The following is a 12,857-nucleotide window of genomic DNA, read 5'->3' as shown; positions in this document are numbered from 1 at the left end:
AGTAAAAAAATAGAATAAAGTTATCATTTGCATGCATTAATTGTTACATAAGATCACTAAAAAGAAAAAAAAATCTGTACAAAACATTAAAATATACTTGTACACATTTTTGGTAACCCAGGGTACAGCGCAAAAAATAAAATAAATAATTCAACAAAATGGCGGATTATTATTTGGTACCCCAGGGTTCCAAATACTGCATCATATGCTGTGACTTTTCTTTTCTTTTTATATGAATCAGTCCTACATGTATTTTGTATGTTTAAAGGTTGGCAGGCCTGCTTTTATAGTAGTTACAATAATGGCAAAGTCACCAAAAATATCTTTATGAAATGGATGGTGATTTACTAGTAATGTTTCCCTTACTGTTACAGATTGTAGGAAACCTGATCTACTATAGGTACATGAATCCTGCCATCGTGGCTCCTGATGCCTTCGACATCATCGACATCGGGGTGGACAAGATGATGACGGTGGAACAGAGGAGGAACCTGGGATCGATCACCAAAGTACTTCAGAGCATTGCTTCAGGGAAACAGGTGAGGATGGGAGGATGGAATATGAACAGGGATGAGAGGTAATGATGGTGGTGATGATGATGGTAGTGCTTATGATGATCACAGCAGTGTTTATGATGGTGGTTGGTGTTTATGGTGGTTGTGGTGATGGTGTGGTTATGATGGTGGTAGTGCTGGTCATGGTCATGGTGGCGTTTATTGTGGTCGGTGTTTATGGTGGTGATGTAGATACAGTGATGATGATGATGGTAGTGCTGGTGATGATCATGGCGGCGTCTATGGTGGTGATGTAGAAACAGTGATGATGATGGTAGTGCTGGTGATGATCATGGCGGCGTCTATGGTGGTGATGTAGAAACAGTAATGATGATGGTAGTGCTGGTGATGATCATGGTGGCATCTATGGTGGTCGGTGTTTATGGTGGTGATGTAGAAACAGTGATGATGATGGTAGTACTGGACTGATGGTCATAGTTGCAGCAGTGGTGGCGGTGGTTGTGGTGATGTGTTGGGATGTTGGTGTTTGTAGGGGTGATGATGATGGTGATAAAAATTATAGTGGTGGTGGTAGTGATGATGATGATGATGATGATGAAGATGATGATGATGATGATGGTGATGATGATTATGATGATTTGGGTAATGATGATGATGTTATGATGATGATGGTGATGATGATGATGATGATGGTGATGATGATGGTGATGGTGATGATGATGATGAGGATGATGGTGATGGTGATGATGATGATGATGGCGATGATGATGATGATGATGATGATGGCGATGATGATGATGATGATGTTATGATGATGATGATGATGATGATGATGATGATGATGATGATGATGATGATGATGATGTTGATGATGATGATAATGATGATGATGGTGATTATTGTGATGATGATGATGATGATGATGATGATGGTGATGATGATGATAATGATGATGATGGTGATTATTGTAATGATGATGATGATGATGATCATGGTGGTGATGATGATGATGATGATGATGATGGTGATTATTATGATGATGATGATGATGATGATGATGATGATGATGATGGTGATGATGATGATGATGATGATGTTATGATGATGATGATGATGATGATGATGATGATGGTGATGATGATGATGATGGTGATGATGATGATGTTGGTGATGATGATGATGATGGTGATGATGATAGTGATGATGATGATAGTGACGATCATGATGATAATGATGTTGATGGTGATGATGATGATCTTAAATTTGCCAAGATGGAGGATATAAGGAAATAAGTCATCAGACTTTCCCAAGTCCTTTCATGATAATGGCACTGATGAAGAAGATGGATGTACTTTTCATTCATACGCATATTGCTTTTAATTGGAACCGCCCACCTTTCCCACAGAAATTTCCCGTGTTTGGTACATTACTCATGGAGTCAATGGAAGGAGTAAGTCGTCTGACCAGGAATGCTGCATGAGCATGGATCTTGATCAAATAAAAAAATATGATTTTGAGTTTTAATTTCAGGCCTGATGGATGAACCCATGGATATTAATGTATCATGGGGACGATTCTGAATTTGGGTTTAACTCAGACCGTGGTCTAACTCTGCTAAAACTATGGGAAGCCAAACATGTCAAAATTTGTTCACACGTTATGTTTCTTACGTTTACTGTGCGCTTTCCTAATTCTTTAATGTTGAAGCCAATTATCTCAGTTACCATTCCCAGACAGTCAAGAATGATTTTGAGAGTCAAATGAGCTGATGCTATGAACCTCTACTGTTTAAGATTTATGTCACGGTTGGCTCTCCATAGTTAAACCACAATTTTAAAGCAGAGTTTAAATGAAACCCGACTTCAGAATACCCGCCATGTGAGAATCTGCATACAGTAGAGTATTATACTCCTGCACTTTAGTAGCTTGAACAAGCACCAAGAATTTTGGTTTCATAGCCATAATGCTTCCTGCACATGGGGAATTTTGAATATTGCTTGGTTTGGTTTTATTCCTGCATTTCAAGAAATATACATATATCGGGAATCATTGATCAATACACATTTAGATATGAATTTTAATGTTAATCAGAAAAGATTCTCTGTTAGTAAACTGTGGACATTGTTGTTTTTTATCATTATTAATTTTTTCTATTACCAAAATGATAAAAAACAAGAAAAACAGAAATAGAATTCTTGAAAGGGTAGAAGGTAGAACACAAAGAATAATTATGGTTGTGTTTTTTTTTTCAAGTTTTCTTGATATGATGTATATTTTGAATTAATGTACACTTCTAAAGATCCAGAGGAAAAACATAACAGTATATCTGGTTCAGTACTTGCATCACTTGAAGATTCAAATATTCAAAGCAATAAAGAGAGATATGGGAAAAAGCATGTGTTTGAAACATATTTTGAAACATGCCAAAGAAAATTATGAATGATGGTGATGTCTGCATTTTGCGTTTTGGTTCTCAAAAATCTTCAATAGCAACTTGCATTCTTGTTCATCAGTTGAAGTATATCCTGCTTTTCATTACTCTGACATACAGTATATAAAATACTTAGAAACTTGACACCGAGTATAATAGGAACAGGGATAAAGGGCTTTAAAAGTTATGGGTTGTTTGTGAATCAGGACAGGGGATGCTATTACATTTATATTATCTATGGCTAGACTTTCATGGTGAAATTAATCTGGGTTTTATTCATCATGGAGAGCTTTTAGTTGGTGACATTATGATCAGAAATAATGAATACAGTGGCTACAATAACGAGATATTTAAGGCCTATAAAAGTCTTTCATGTCCATGGGATTCTGATTTTTTTTTCGGTATACCGATATCAAATCTATGTAGGCAGACCAGTTGCCATGATATCTGAGGGTAAAGCTTTTGATTCTTTTTTAAAGGGGTACTCTGGGCTGAAAATAATTTCATTTGAATAAATAGTTGAGTTCACTGAGCAAAACATTGAAAATTTCTTCAACATCTGATGATGATTAAGTGATGATTGGTATTTTAAGGAAATTATATGCATACAGCTGGAAATAATGCTAAACCTTTTGTCATTACTTTGTTATACATGTACCTTGTCCGATGAAGTTTTGAGTATTTTTCTGATTTTACTTTTTCCATTCAAATCATATTAATTTCAGCCTGGAGTACCCCTTTAATTTCAGCTTTGTCACAGTATTAGTTGCAATCTAATGAAAATCGAGAATCAAGGTTTGCATGTGATTTTTTTTTCTCCCTCGAGATGTCTCGCAGTTGCATGGAAGACACCTTTGGAATTAAAGTTGAAAAAAAAATAATATTTTCTTTTTTTGCCACCGAGGGTGATCTCTATACAGTTTAATCGCGATCTTGAATTCTAGTAGGCATACAGTGTAGGTGTTGATTTCTTGTGATGATTGGTGGCTGAGTCTCGGCGAGGGAGCGAAGCGACCAAGCAATCAGAGGGTGTGGGATCAAGTATTTGAGTGGGTTATTGAGGATCAATATTACAAAGTTACCTATAATTTCGATGCTTGCACTGTAGCATGTACTTTTTCAAGCTCAGTAATTAGTTTTGGTCTGCTCATTAATTTTGGGGTGGCAGATGAAGTATGGTGGCCTCCACAATAAGAAGATATTGTCCAAACCAGGGTAGGGAAAAAAAACAGACCTTAAAAGTATCAAGAGATTATTTTTTTCCCTTTCTTAGGCTATTTCAGAATTATAAGGGACTTTTTTCAGGGGCTACCTTTATAAATTGGATATTGGGCAATCATGTATTATTTCAATTATGAAATAAAGAATTGAATTAAATTGGAAATCCACACTAGATTTCTGGAAGTGGAAAACATATTTCATGCCAAGTCTGTTTTTCAGTTTTATGTATGCATTTTTAACTATACATGTATATACAGTATACTTACACATCGTTATTGGCTATGATATACCATGATGGTTTTTTAACTAACAGCATTTATTCAACACTTATATTTTCAGTTCCTTGAGGAGAATCTACATCTTACCAAACTGAATGATCTAGTCATCAAGTCCTTTGAGAAATTCAAGTAAGTGGTTTAACTTTAAAGTGCAAACCACTTTCATTGCCTTATTACCCTTCCTTCCTTTCAAATATGTTGCCAAAGAGACCTTACATTATTGATCAACTCCACTTAGAAATATGGATATGGATGTGGTCAACTGGTAATGAAATTTTGCAAAAGTGTAGAGGATAAATATATGTCAATGTATGACATGCATGAGAAAATATTCAACCTATCTATCAGTCCTTTCAAGGAAAACTGCAATTTTCTGTGAAAGAATGCATTCTTGGGGCTGGCATTTGATGAGAGTAATGTAGTGGGATAAGAAAATTAAAAGGGTAGATGGGTCTATTCTCTATTTCTCTTGGGTCTTTAATGTTCTTAAATTATTGTTTATGCCATTTATTTGTAGAAGATGAAAATAAATTGAAATAAAATGAAATATTAGTAACATTACTGACCCTTTTCTGTATATATATGGAGATACGTTGGCAGACTTGCAGCTGGTGATAGAGCTGACCACATAAAGCAAGGCCAGAAAAATTAGTGTTGTTTTGTTTTGAGTTAAAAAAACAAACCCTTCATGAATATTATCTATTCATGGGTATTACCCAAAACAATTATCATATTCTCATCTTTTAAATCATTGGGGGGTCATCTATTCATGGGCAATACCTGATGCATTTTTTTTTTTTTTTTTTTTGAAGTGACTTTTTTTTTTTTTATTTGTATGTTCTCATTTACATCGTCACTGTACATTGAACAAAAATAAAAAATCAACATCACCCGATGCATTTATTTATTTTTTTTTCAATTCATCAGGGATTTCTGTAGGAAAGTGTGTGATGTCCCAGAGCCAGAGGTCAAGTTTAACATCAATGAATACTCAGACTTTGTGAATCCATCCAAACCCATCGTCTTCATCTCTGTCAAAGAAATCATTGATACGCATGCAGTAAGTAGACTCCTATCTTCTACAGACTATGGTGTCTTGGAATAAATTATTTCTAGATGGAGGGTGCTATGTAAAAGCAAATAATAAATTGAAATTTATATGCAAGATTTATTTATGGATAGAAAATAAAGAATTTGCTTTTTTTATGTATGTTTTAATTGAAAACATTAGGAAGAAATGTTAAGGTTTTTTTTGTCATTTTTTTAAATGTATAATTAAGATATCAGATGGCTTGAATAAGATTAATACTTCATGGAGCCCATTGCATAAAACTTTTGCCATAATAAACTCTGGCAATTTTTTTTTAGTGTGATTTTTAATGGCATAATTTTGTTTGCCAGAGTTTTTTATGGCAAAAGTTTTGTGCAACAGGCCCCTGATGGAATAGATATTCAGAATTACTGTATATCTGGGGACCATTTCATGTAAGCTGTCAGTACCAAAAAGTTTTTACTTTCAACAGTTACCATAGTAATACCTTTTCATCCAATTGAAACCAGGACAAATAGCTCAAATTGGCAACTCATCAGATTACAAATGTTGATGAAACACTTACCAGAGGCCCGTTGCATAAAACTTTTGCCATAAAAAAAAACTCGGGCAAACAAAATTATGCCATTGAAAATTACACATGAAAAAAGAGCTTTTTAAGGCAAAAGTTTTATGCAATGGGCCCCCAGAAGCCTTGTTTTAAAAAGATTTCTTTGGTAACACTAGAAGTCACATTCCGTTTAAAAGTCTTCCCTGTTGGATTCGCTTTTATTCTAATCATATTGTTAATCCCGTATACATTCGTAATTCCGAAGCTTCATTATTCCGAAGGTTCGGATGTTCCGAAAGTTTGTTAATCCGAAAGCGAAATAAGGTTCGTTGTTCCGAAGGTTCGTTAATCTGAAAACGAAATAAGGTTCGTTGTTCCGAAGGTTCGTTTATCCGAAAATGAAATGAGGTTCGTTGTTCATTTCGTTTTCGGACTAACGAACTTTCGGAATTACGAACCTCATTTCGTTTTTGGATTAACAAACCTTCGGAATTACGAATCTCATTTTGTTTTCGGACTAATGAACCTTCGGAATTACATGTACGCCACAACGAAAATCGAGGTATAGGCAATTTACGTGTTTTCGGAATTATGAACCTTTGGAATAAAGAACCTTCGGAATTACAAAGTGTAACCGTTAATCCGTAAACAATATATGGGTTATGATTAGTATTCATTAATTTCTAATTCCAAATAATATGTTTTCAGAGTATTACATATATTGGAAAATCTTCTACATGTACTTATACTCGTATAAGTATTATGTTCGTATGATTATAACTGATGCAATTTCTTACACTAATATTCTTGCCCTTTCTGCTGTCTTTCTATGATTTTCACAGCAACTTCTAGAGAATCTTGAGGTGCTTGCCTCGGATCAGAATGATCCTATTCATGAACTCCTTGAAGATCTCGGAGAGGTGCCTTCTGTAGAAGATATCTTAGGTAAAGATGATAAGAACAAATATATATGTTCCTTCTTTTCATTAGAATGATTATTGATAGATGTTTTTGTGTTGATATGGATATGAATATAAATCTGTTTTAAAATAGATGTCAATCGAGTCAGTAGGCTTAAAAAAAATTAAATCTGATTTTATCCCATTTAGGTCGGCAATTTCATTATTTTGGGGAAATTTAGGTATATCCAGCCCAGACTGGGAAAAACTTGTAAATGCTGGGAAGTACTATGATGTTCAGGGGGGTACAGGGAAATGCTGGAATGTGCTTGAGGAACACCTGAACATGAAGATTAACAGCTGTGGTAATTTTTGCCATTCTTGCAACTACTATGGAAAGCTTGAATTTGATCGGTTGCTGAGCCCTGTTTCCATGGTAATTGCCGTAATAGCAAAGTTACAAGACAGCTCCCTGATCTGTAAGGGGAAGATTGTATAAATTATATCCTGAGCCAGACTCTTCCTGTAACTTCTAACCAAATGAAACCTGAGGGTGTTTCACAAAGATTTAAGTGTGACTTAAGAGTTGGACTCAAAATTCAGTTGCATGCAGTATATAATAACACATCACCGCGTTGGTCAGATCATGCCCGTGGGATGTGCACTGCCGAGTATCCAATGATCAGGTTACGTATTAAATGTGCATTCGCATTTAAGCATGACTCTTGGGGGGTCTTGCAAAAAAAAATATAACAACTAATTGCAAATATTCTGTTGCAGTTTTACAGTTGATTGATTTCTTTTAAATGTAGTAAATCAAGATTACACTCTTTGTTGCAAGAGCAAATCAACTCCCATTCACAAATTTGCAATTAATTGATCACAAGTTTCTTGCAACACCCCACAAGTTGATTTGTGTAACACCCCCTGGTCTTTAATCTCTATTTCTAGGTGATACTCCAAGTGACATACCGGAGCAACAGATAGAGGCTTTGGTCCAGAACATGGCTAAGACCGAGATCTCTCTCACTCTCACCAATAAGTTTGAGATCCATGAAGACGATGACAGCGACAAGAAGAGGCTATTCATTAAGTAAGGGACTGATGATGATGATGATGATGATGATGATGATGGTGATGATGATGATCATGATCATGGTGATGATGGTGATGATGATGATGATGATGATGATGATAATGATGATAATGATGATAATGATGATGCTGATGATGAGATGATGCTGATGATGATGATGATGCTGATGATGATGATGATGATGTAGAACAAAAATGTGCTTTTCACCAAATACAGAAAATTATTATGTTTGATGACTTTGATGATGAGGAGGAGGAGGAAGATAGGGGATAATAAGGTGCAAGATGATTATGATGATGATATCAATGATTTTTTTTAGAACCTGATATATTCTTTCCATTTTGCCATTTTATTTAGAACCAAGAGGTTACTTGTTGATATCATCAGATGTCAAGCAGGGGAAACCATACAACAAATTTTACAGACAGAAGCTAATGAAGACCAGGTAACACCCTTTATACCAATGACAAGAACTATTTTTTTATGAAATAATTTTGTGTACCTCCCCCTTGATGATTATGATGATGATGATAAATGAAATAAATTATAAAGAAATTTAGTTTAAAAAGAGAAATGGATGGATGAAGGAATGAATGATTAAATGAATGGATGGATAAGTGAGTAAGTGAACAAATCAATCAATAAATTTCTTAATAAATAAGTAGGGGAAGGCGGGGTAAGTTGTGACAGTTTTTGCTTTTTGCATGTTAGAATTGATATGATTAATAATCTTGTCGAAATAAGTACCTTGCCTTGAAATTCAATTCTTCTGAAATATTTTCCACCTATATATAACTTTCTATCCCCACACTGAAAGTCATCGTGACCTTTGAAAAAAAAAAACGATGTCAAATGGCTCAACTTGCCCCATATATGGGGTAAGTTTGAGCCACCTCCTGGGGTAAGTTGAGCCACAAAAACTATGTACAAAATGTATGAGGGGGAGAACCAGCATGTCAATTTTTTGTTTAAAGTCTTTTCACTTGCTAATTCTCTATAAATACTAAACATCCTTTAAAAGGAAAAGAGCAGTCATGTAAATTTGCTCCTTTCAGCCAGCATTTCAATCGATTTTTATGGTTTGTTTGTTTTTTAAGATACATTACCATAGGAATTACCATGGCTCAACTTGCCCCATGCTGTTTGGCTCAACTTACCCCAGTCCGAACTTAGTGCGATAATTTTGTATCCACACATTTATTATGCATCCATCATATAAAAGACTATGACAAGAATGAAGATCCATACCTGGACTAATAATGTTGTTATCATGTCTTTATTATATCTAAAGATGTGTGTGTTTATAAAGGACTTATCTATTTCACACTCTTTTTTACTTTTTTGGCTGAAATTCATATTTTTTCCTCTAAAAAACTACTTTTTGTTTCAAAGTTGAAAACAGTGTGGTGGGGTTAGGGGTTATGCTATGGGTCATCAATACATGACACCACCACATTGTCTGACTCATTCATTATTGGCCTGGGCCTGGTGGCTCAACTTGCCCCTATGCTCAACTTACCCCGCCTTCCCCTACAGTTATATGGAGGCTGGATTTGTTGAAATAATGCATGCGATTCATACTAATCGTCAGTTTGGGACTCGTTCTAAAGAAACATGGACGGGAAAAATCTATGAAAATAATTGGATATATTTTCATTTAAGTTTTTCCAGTGAGCAGTTGGTTTATTTGTTTTTTTTCTAACTTTGTCAGGAAGAGGAGCATAATAGATTGATTGATCAGAGGATGAAGAGAGATGCTAAGGCAAGTGAAGAAAGTAAAATGACGAGAAATACATCACAACTAGAAGACAGCAAGTAAGTCATCTCAATTCTCTTTGTATTCCTTCTATATAGTTGTGGTTCCATGATATTTGCTCCGGCGACAATTGCTCCACTATAAATTCAATACACTAATCAAACGACCAACTTCAACCCTGGATTTAACACTTCACCCTATCATAAACCTAGCATAAAACTCTTGTGCAACTCTAACCCTAAATCTTAGACGAAATGAAGCCTGGAGCAATTGTCACAAGAGCAAATTTCATGTGACAACTTTGTTATCATCTAAAAGCCAAAAAACCAAGGGCCTAATTTAAAAAAAAACGTATGTACACTCCCCTCCAAAAGTTTGGGAACACCTGCCTTCAGTGTGTGTTTTTCAAACTTTGGTAGACTTTACTGAAGTTAAGCCTCATAGTACAGCTGTATTTTTGTTTTAAAGTGAAGGCTATACACCAGTGTACATTTTATCATTGATTCATACAAATTCAAAGGTCTTAAGAGACGCGCAGCTGCCAAAGAGGGCAGGCTACCAGTCAAGATGGCATTCTCTAAAAAATTCTAACTTCCTTTAACATTGTTCTGTTTGCGGTTCTATTCTGAAATTCTTCCCATTATTTTGTGAATGTTACAGCAGATGTCCTCAGAATTTGTTGCTCAGTATTGTTCATAAGACAGTTAATTTATGGAAATCTGCATCTTTATCCTGGAAAACATATGAACTTGACAAATGCCTAATCCTTCTTTAAAGAAAATGCATGGAAGTGGAGTAGACATCAGTGCAATTTGAAATGAAAATGAATTCAAAAGTTATTCAGAGTTTTTTAACACTTATTCCAGTGCACCTTCATTCATTTTGCCTATTCAGTTTTTCTTAGTCAGAAGTCAGTCACAAAATTAAAATGGCTAATACAAGACAGCTTTCTTTGGAAACAATTCAGTCAATTGTAGTTTTGAGGAAAGAAGGCTACTCCATGCGAGAATAGCCAGGAAACTCAAGATCAGTGTCCATGCTGTTCACTACAGCCTGAAACGCAAATAAGAGGCCACTGGGTCTAATGGGGACAGGAGACGAAGTGGTAGGCCAAAAACAACATCTCCTGCTGAAGATAAATACATTTGGGTGAGCTTTGATGCAGGAAAGGTAGGCAGCTTGCACAGAGTAGACTCGGGTATCCTCAACCAGCATGGCTATCATTCAATCCTACAGCAGAAGGCCATCCCTTCAGGGAAACGCCTGATTGGAGAAGGGGTCGTTTTCCAGCAGGACAATGACCCAAAACACTCGTCAAGACTATGCAAAGACTACTTGAAGAAAAAGGAAGAGAAACAAGTCCTGGAAATCATGGATTGGCCGCCCCAGTCCCCAGATCTCAATCCCATCGAGCTGTTTTGGGAAGAACTAGACAGGAAGGTTCGAGAAACTCGCCCAACAAGTGAGACTCATCTGTACGTGGGAGATACTACAGAAGGCATGGCAGGGTATTTCAAGTGACTCCCTCAACAAGTTGACCAACAGGATGCCGAGAGTGTGTTGTGCTGTTATTGCTGTCAAAGGAGGATTCTTTGATGAGAAGACAGTCTAATTGGAACACTTTGAAAAAGAAACACATGCCAAAAAAATTCATTCTAGATTTTATTTTGTTTGTTACAGTATCACAAAAACAAAATAAACTGTGAAGTCTTTTTGCAATAAATGAGTTTCCATGATCAAGAAAAAAAGCTGACGCCCTTTTGATTGTTATTGTGGTTATTTAAAAGAAATATATGATTTATTGTCTTTTATGTTTATTAAATAGAATTTATATAAAAAAGTTTTCCATGTCAGTGACACACGTACTGAGTATTGTTTAATTTCATTTTTGTGTCTGACTTCTGACTAGGAAAAGGAAAAATGAATGAAGTTGCACAGGTATTAGTGTAAAAGCTCTGAATAACTGCAATAACTGCATGTAATAAAAGAAGAGAATGCCATCTTGACTGGTAGCCAGCCATTTAAGAGAGTATAAATTTGTTTGAATCAATAACAAAATTTACACTGCTGTATAATCATCACTTTAAAACAAAAATTCAACTGTGCTATGAGCCTGAAAATCAATAAAGTCTACCAAGTATAGAAAAACACACACTGAATGCAGGCGTTCCCAAACTTTTGGAGGGGAGTGTATAACTGTTATCACTTCGATGATTTGTAGGTTTAAGTTGTAAGTGTTGAGTTGACAGTGGAAGTAGATTTTAAAAGATATTGATTGTGAAACAGAATTTTTTTCTTAAATTAGCATGCAAATAAAAAAATGAGTTACTTACAAAAAAAATAATGATGAAAGAAACCATAATGCAGACATCCCCTTGTGTGTAATTACTACTGAAAGAATAATATACAAATAGCGAATAGGCATGAGTGCTATGGTGCGAGATTTCGCATGAGGCGAAAGAAAGATGCTCTGAGTTGAATAGAGCGTTTCTTTCTTTCACCGAATGCGAAATCTCGCACCATTGCACGAATAAGAATATTCGCTATTTGTGTTGTACAACGCCTCGAACTTTAGCAAAAATATCGGGGAAAAGGGAGTTTTTTCTTTCAGTATCTATGAAAAGGGAGCCAAAAAATTGAAAGCAAAAAGCAAATCCCACATCACAAGCGCACATGACCTCGGGCAGCATTGCGCATGTAGCCAGCAAGCTATGCTCATATTTATTGAATCGTATTGTGACGTCACCTCCCAAAGCCGTGCAACGGTACATTTTGGATGGTACGTCTTGCGTGCAACGGTGTAAATGTTTGACATTCAGCTTCCCATTTGCTCGCGTACAACAAGCTAAGTAGGCGTTGTACAATAGTCATTTACAGATGAATAACATCATATTTGTTTGTTATTAAAGGGACAAAGAATGCCTGTTTCTGAGTTCGAAGGACTGTTGTGTTGCTGCTGCTTTGTTAGGCATGCTCATTCAAGAAATTTTGATTTATAATAATAATTGATAATTTATAAATTTCATGTAAGAATTTTACCTACTTATACTTGGATTGTCA

The 12,857-nt window shown here is 35.6% G+C and overlaps 1 protein-coding gene across 5 annotated transcripts in view; it reads left to right on the top strand.

Moving 5' to 3' along the window:
* Positions 1-12,857, top strand: part of LOC121415232 (ras GTPase-activating-like protein IQGAP1) — a 153,867-nt gene that overhangs the window by 132,528 nt on the left and 8,482 nt on the right. For all 5 annotated transcript variants that reach the window (XM_041608409.1, XM_041608413.1, XM_041608410.1 and 2 more), the window contains 7 exons: positions 375-539; positions 4,507-4,574; positions 5,373-5,505; positions 6,889-6,991; positions 7,897-8,038; positions 8,399-8,486; positions 9,753-9,856. In XM_041608409.1, the coding sequence (XP_041464343.1) occupies positions 375-539; positions 4,507-4,574; positions 5,373-5,505; positions 6,889-6,991; positions 7,897-8,038; positions 8,399-8,486; positions 9,753-9,856 (803 nt within the window). The remainder of the gene's footprint in view (positions 1-374; positions 540-4,506; positions 4,575-5,372; positions 5,506-6,888; positions 6,992-7,896; positions 8,039-8,398; positions 8,487-9,752; positions 9,857-12,857) is intronic.

The sequence above is a fragment of the Lytechinus variegatus genome, chromosome 5, assembly GCF_018143015.1.
Source record: "Lytechinus variegatus isolate NC3 chromosome 5, Lvar_3.0, whole genome shotgun sequence".
Classification (NCBI taxonomy): Eukaryota; Metazoa; Echinodermata; class Echinoidea; order Temnopleuroida; family Toxopneustidae; genus Lytechinus; species Lytechinus variegatus.
The sequence above is the reverse complement of the archived record's forward strand: the minus strand, read 5'-3'. Positions and strand labels throughout refer to the sequence as shown.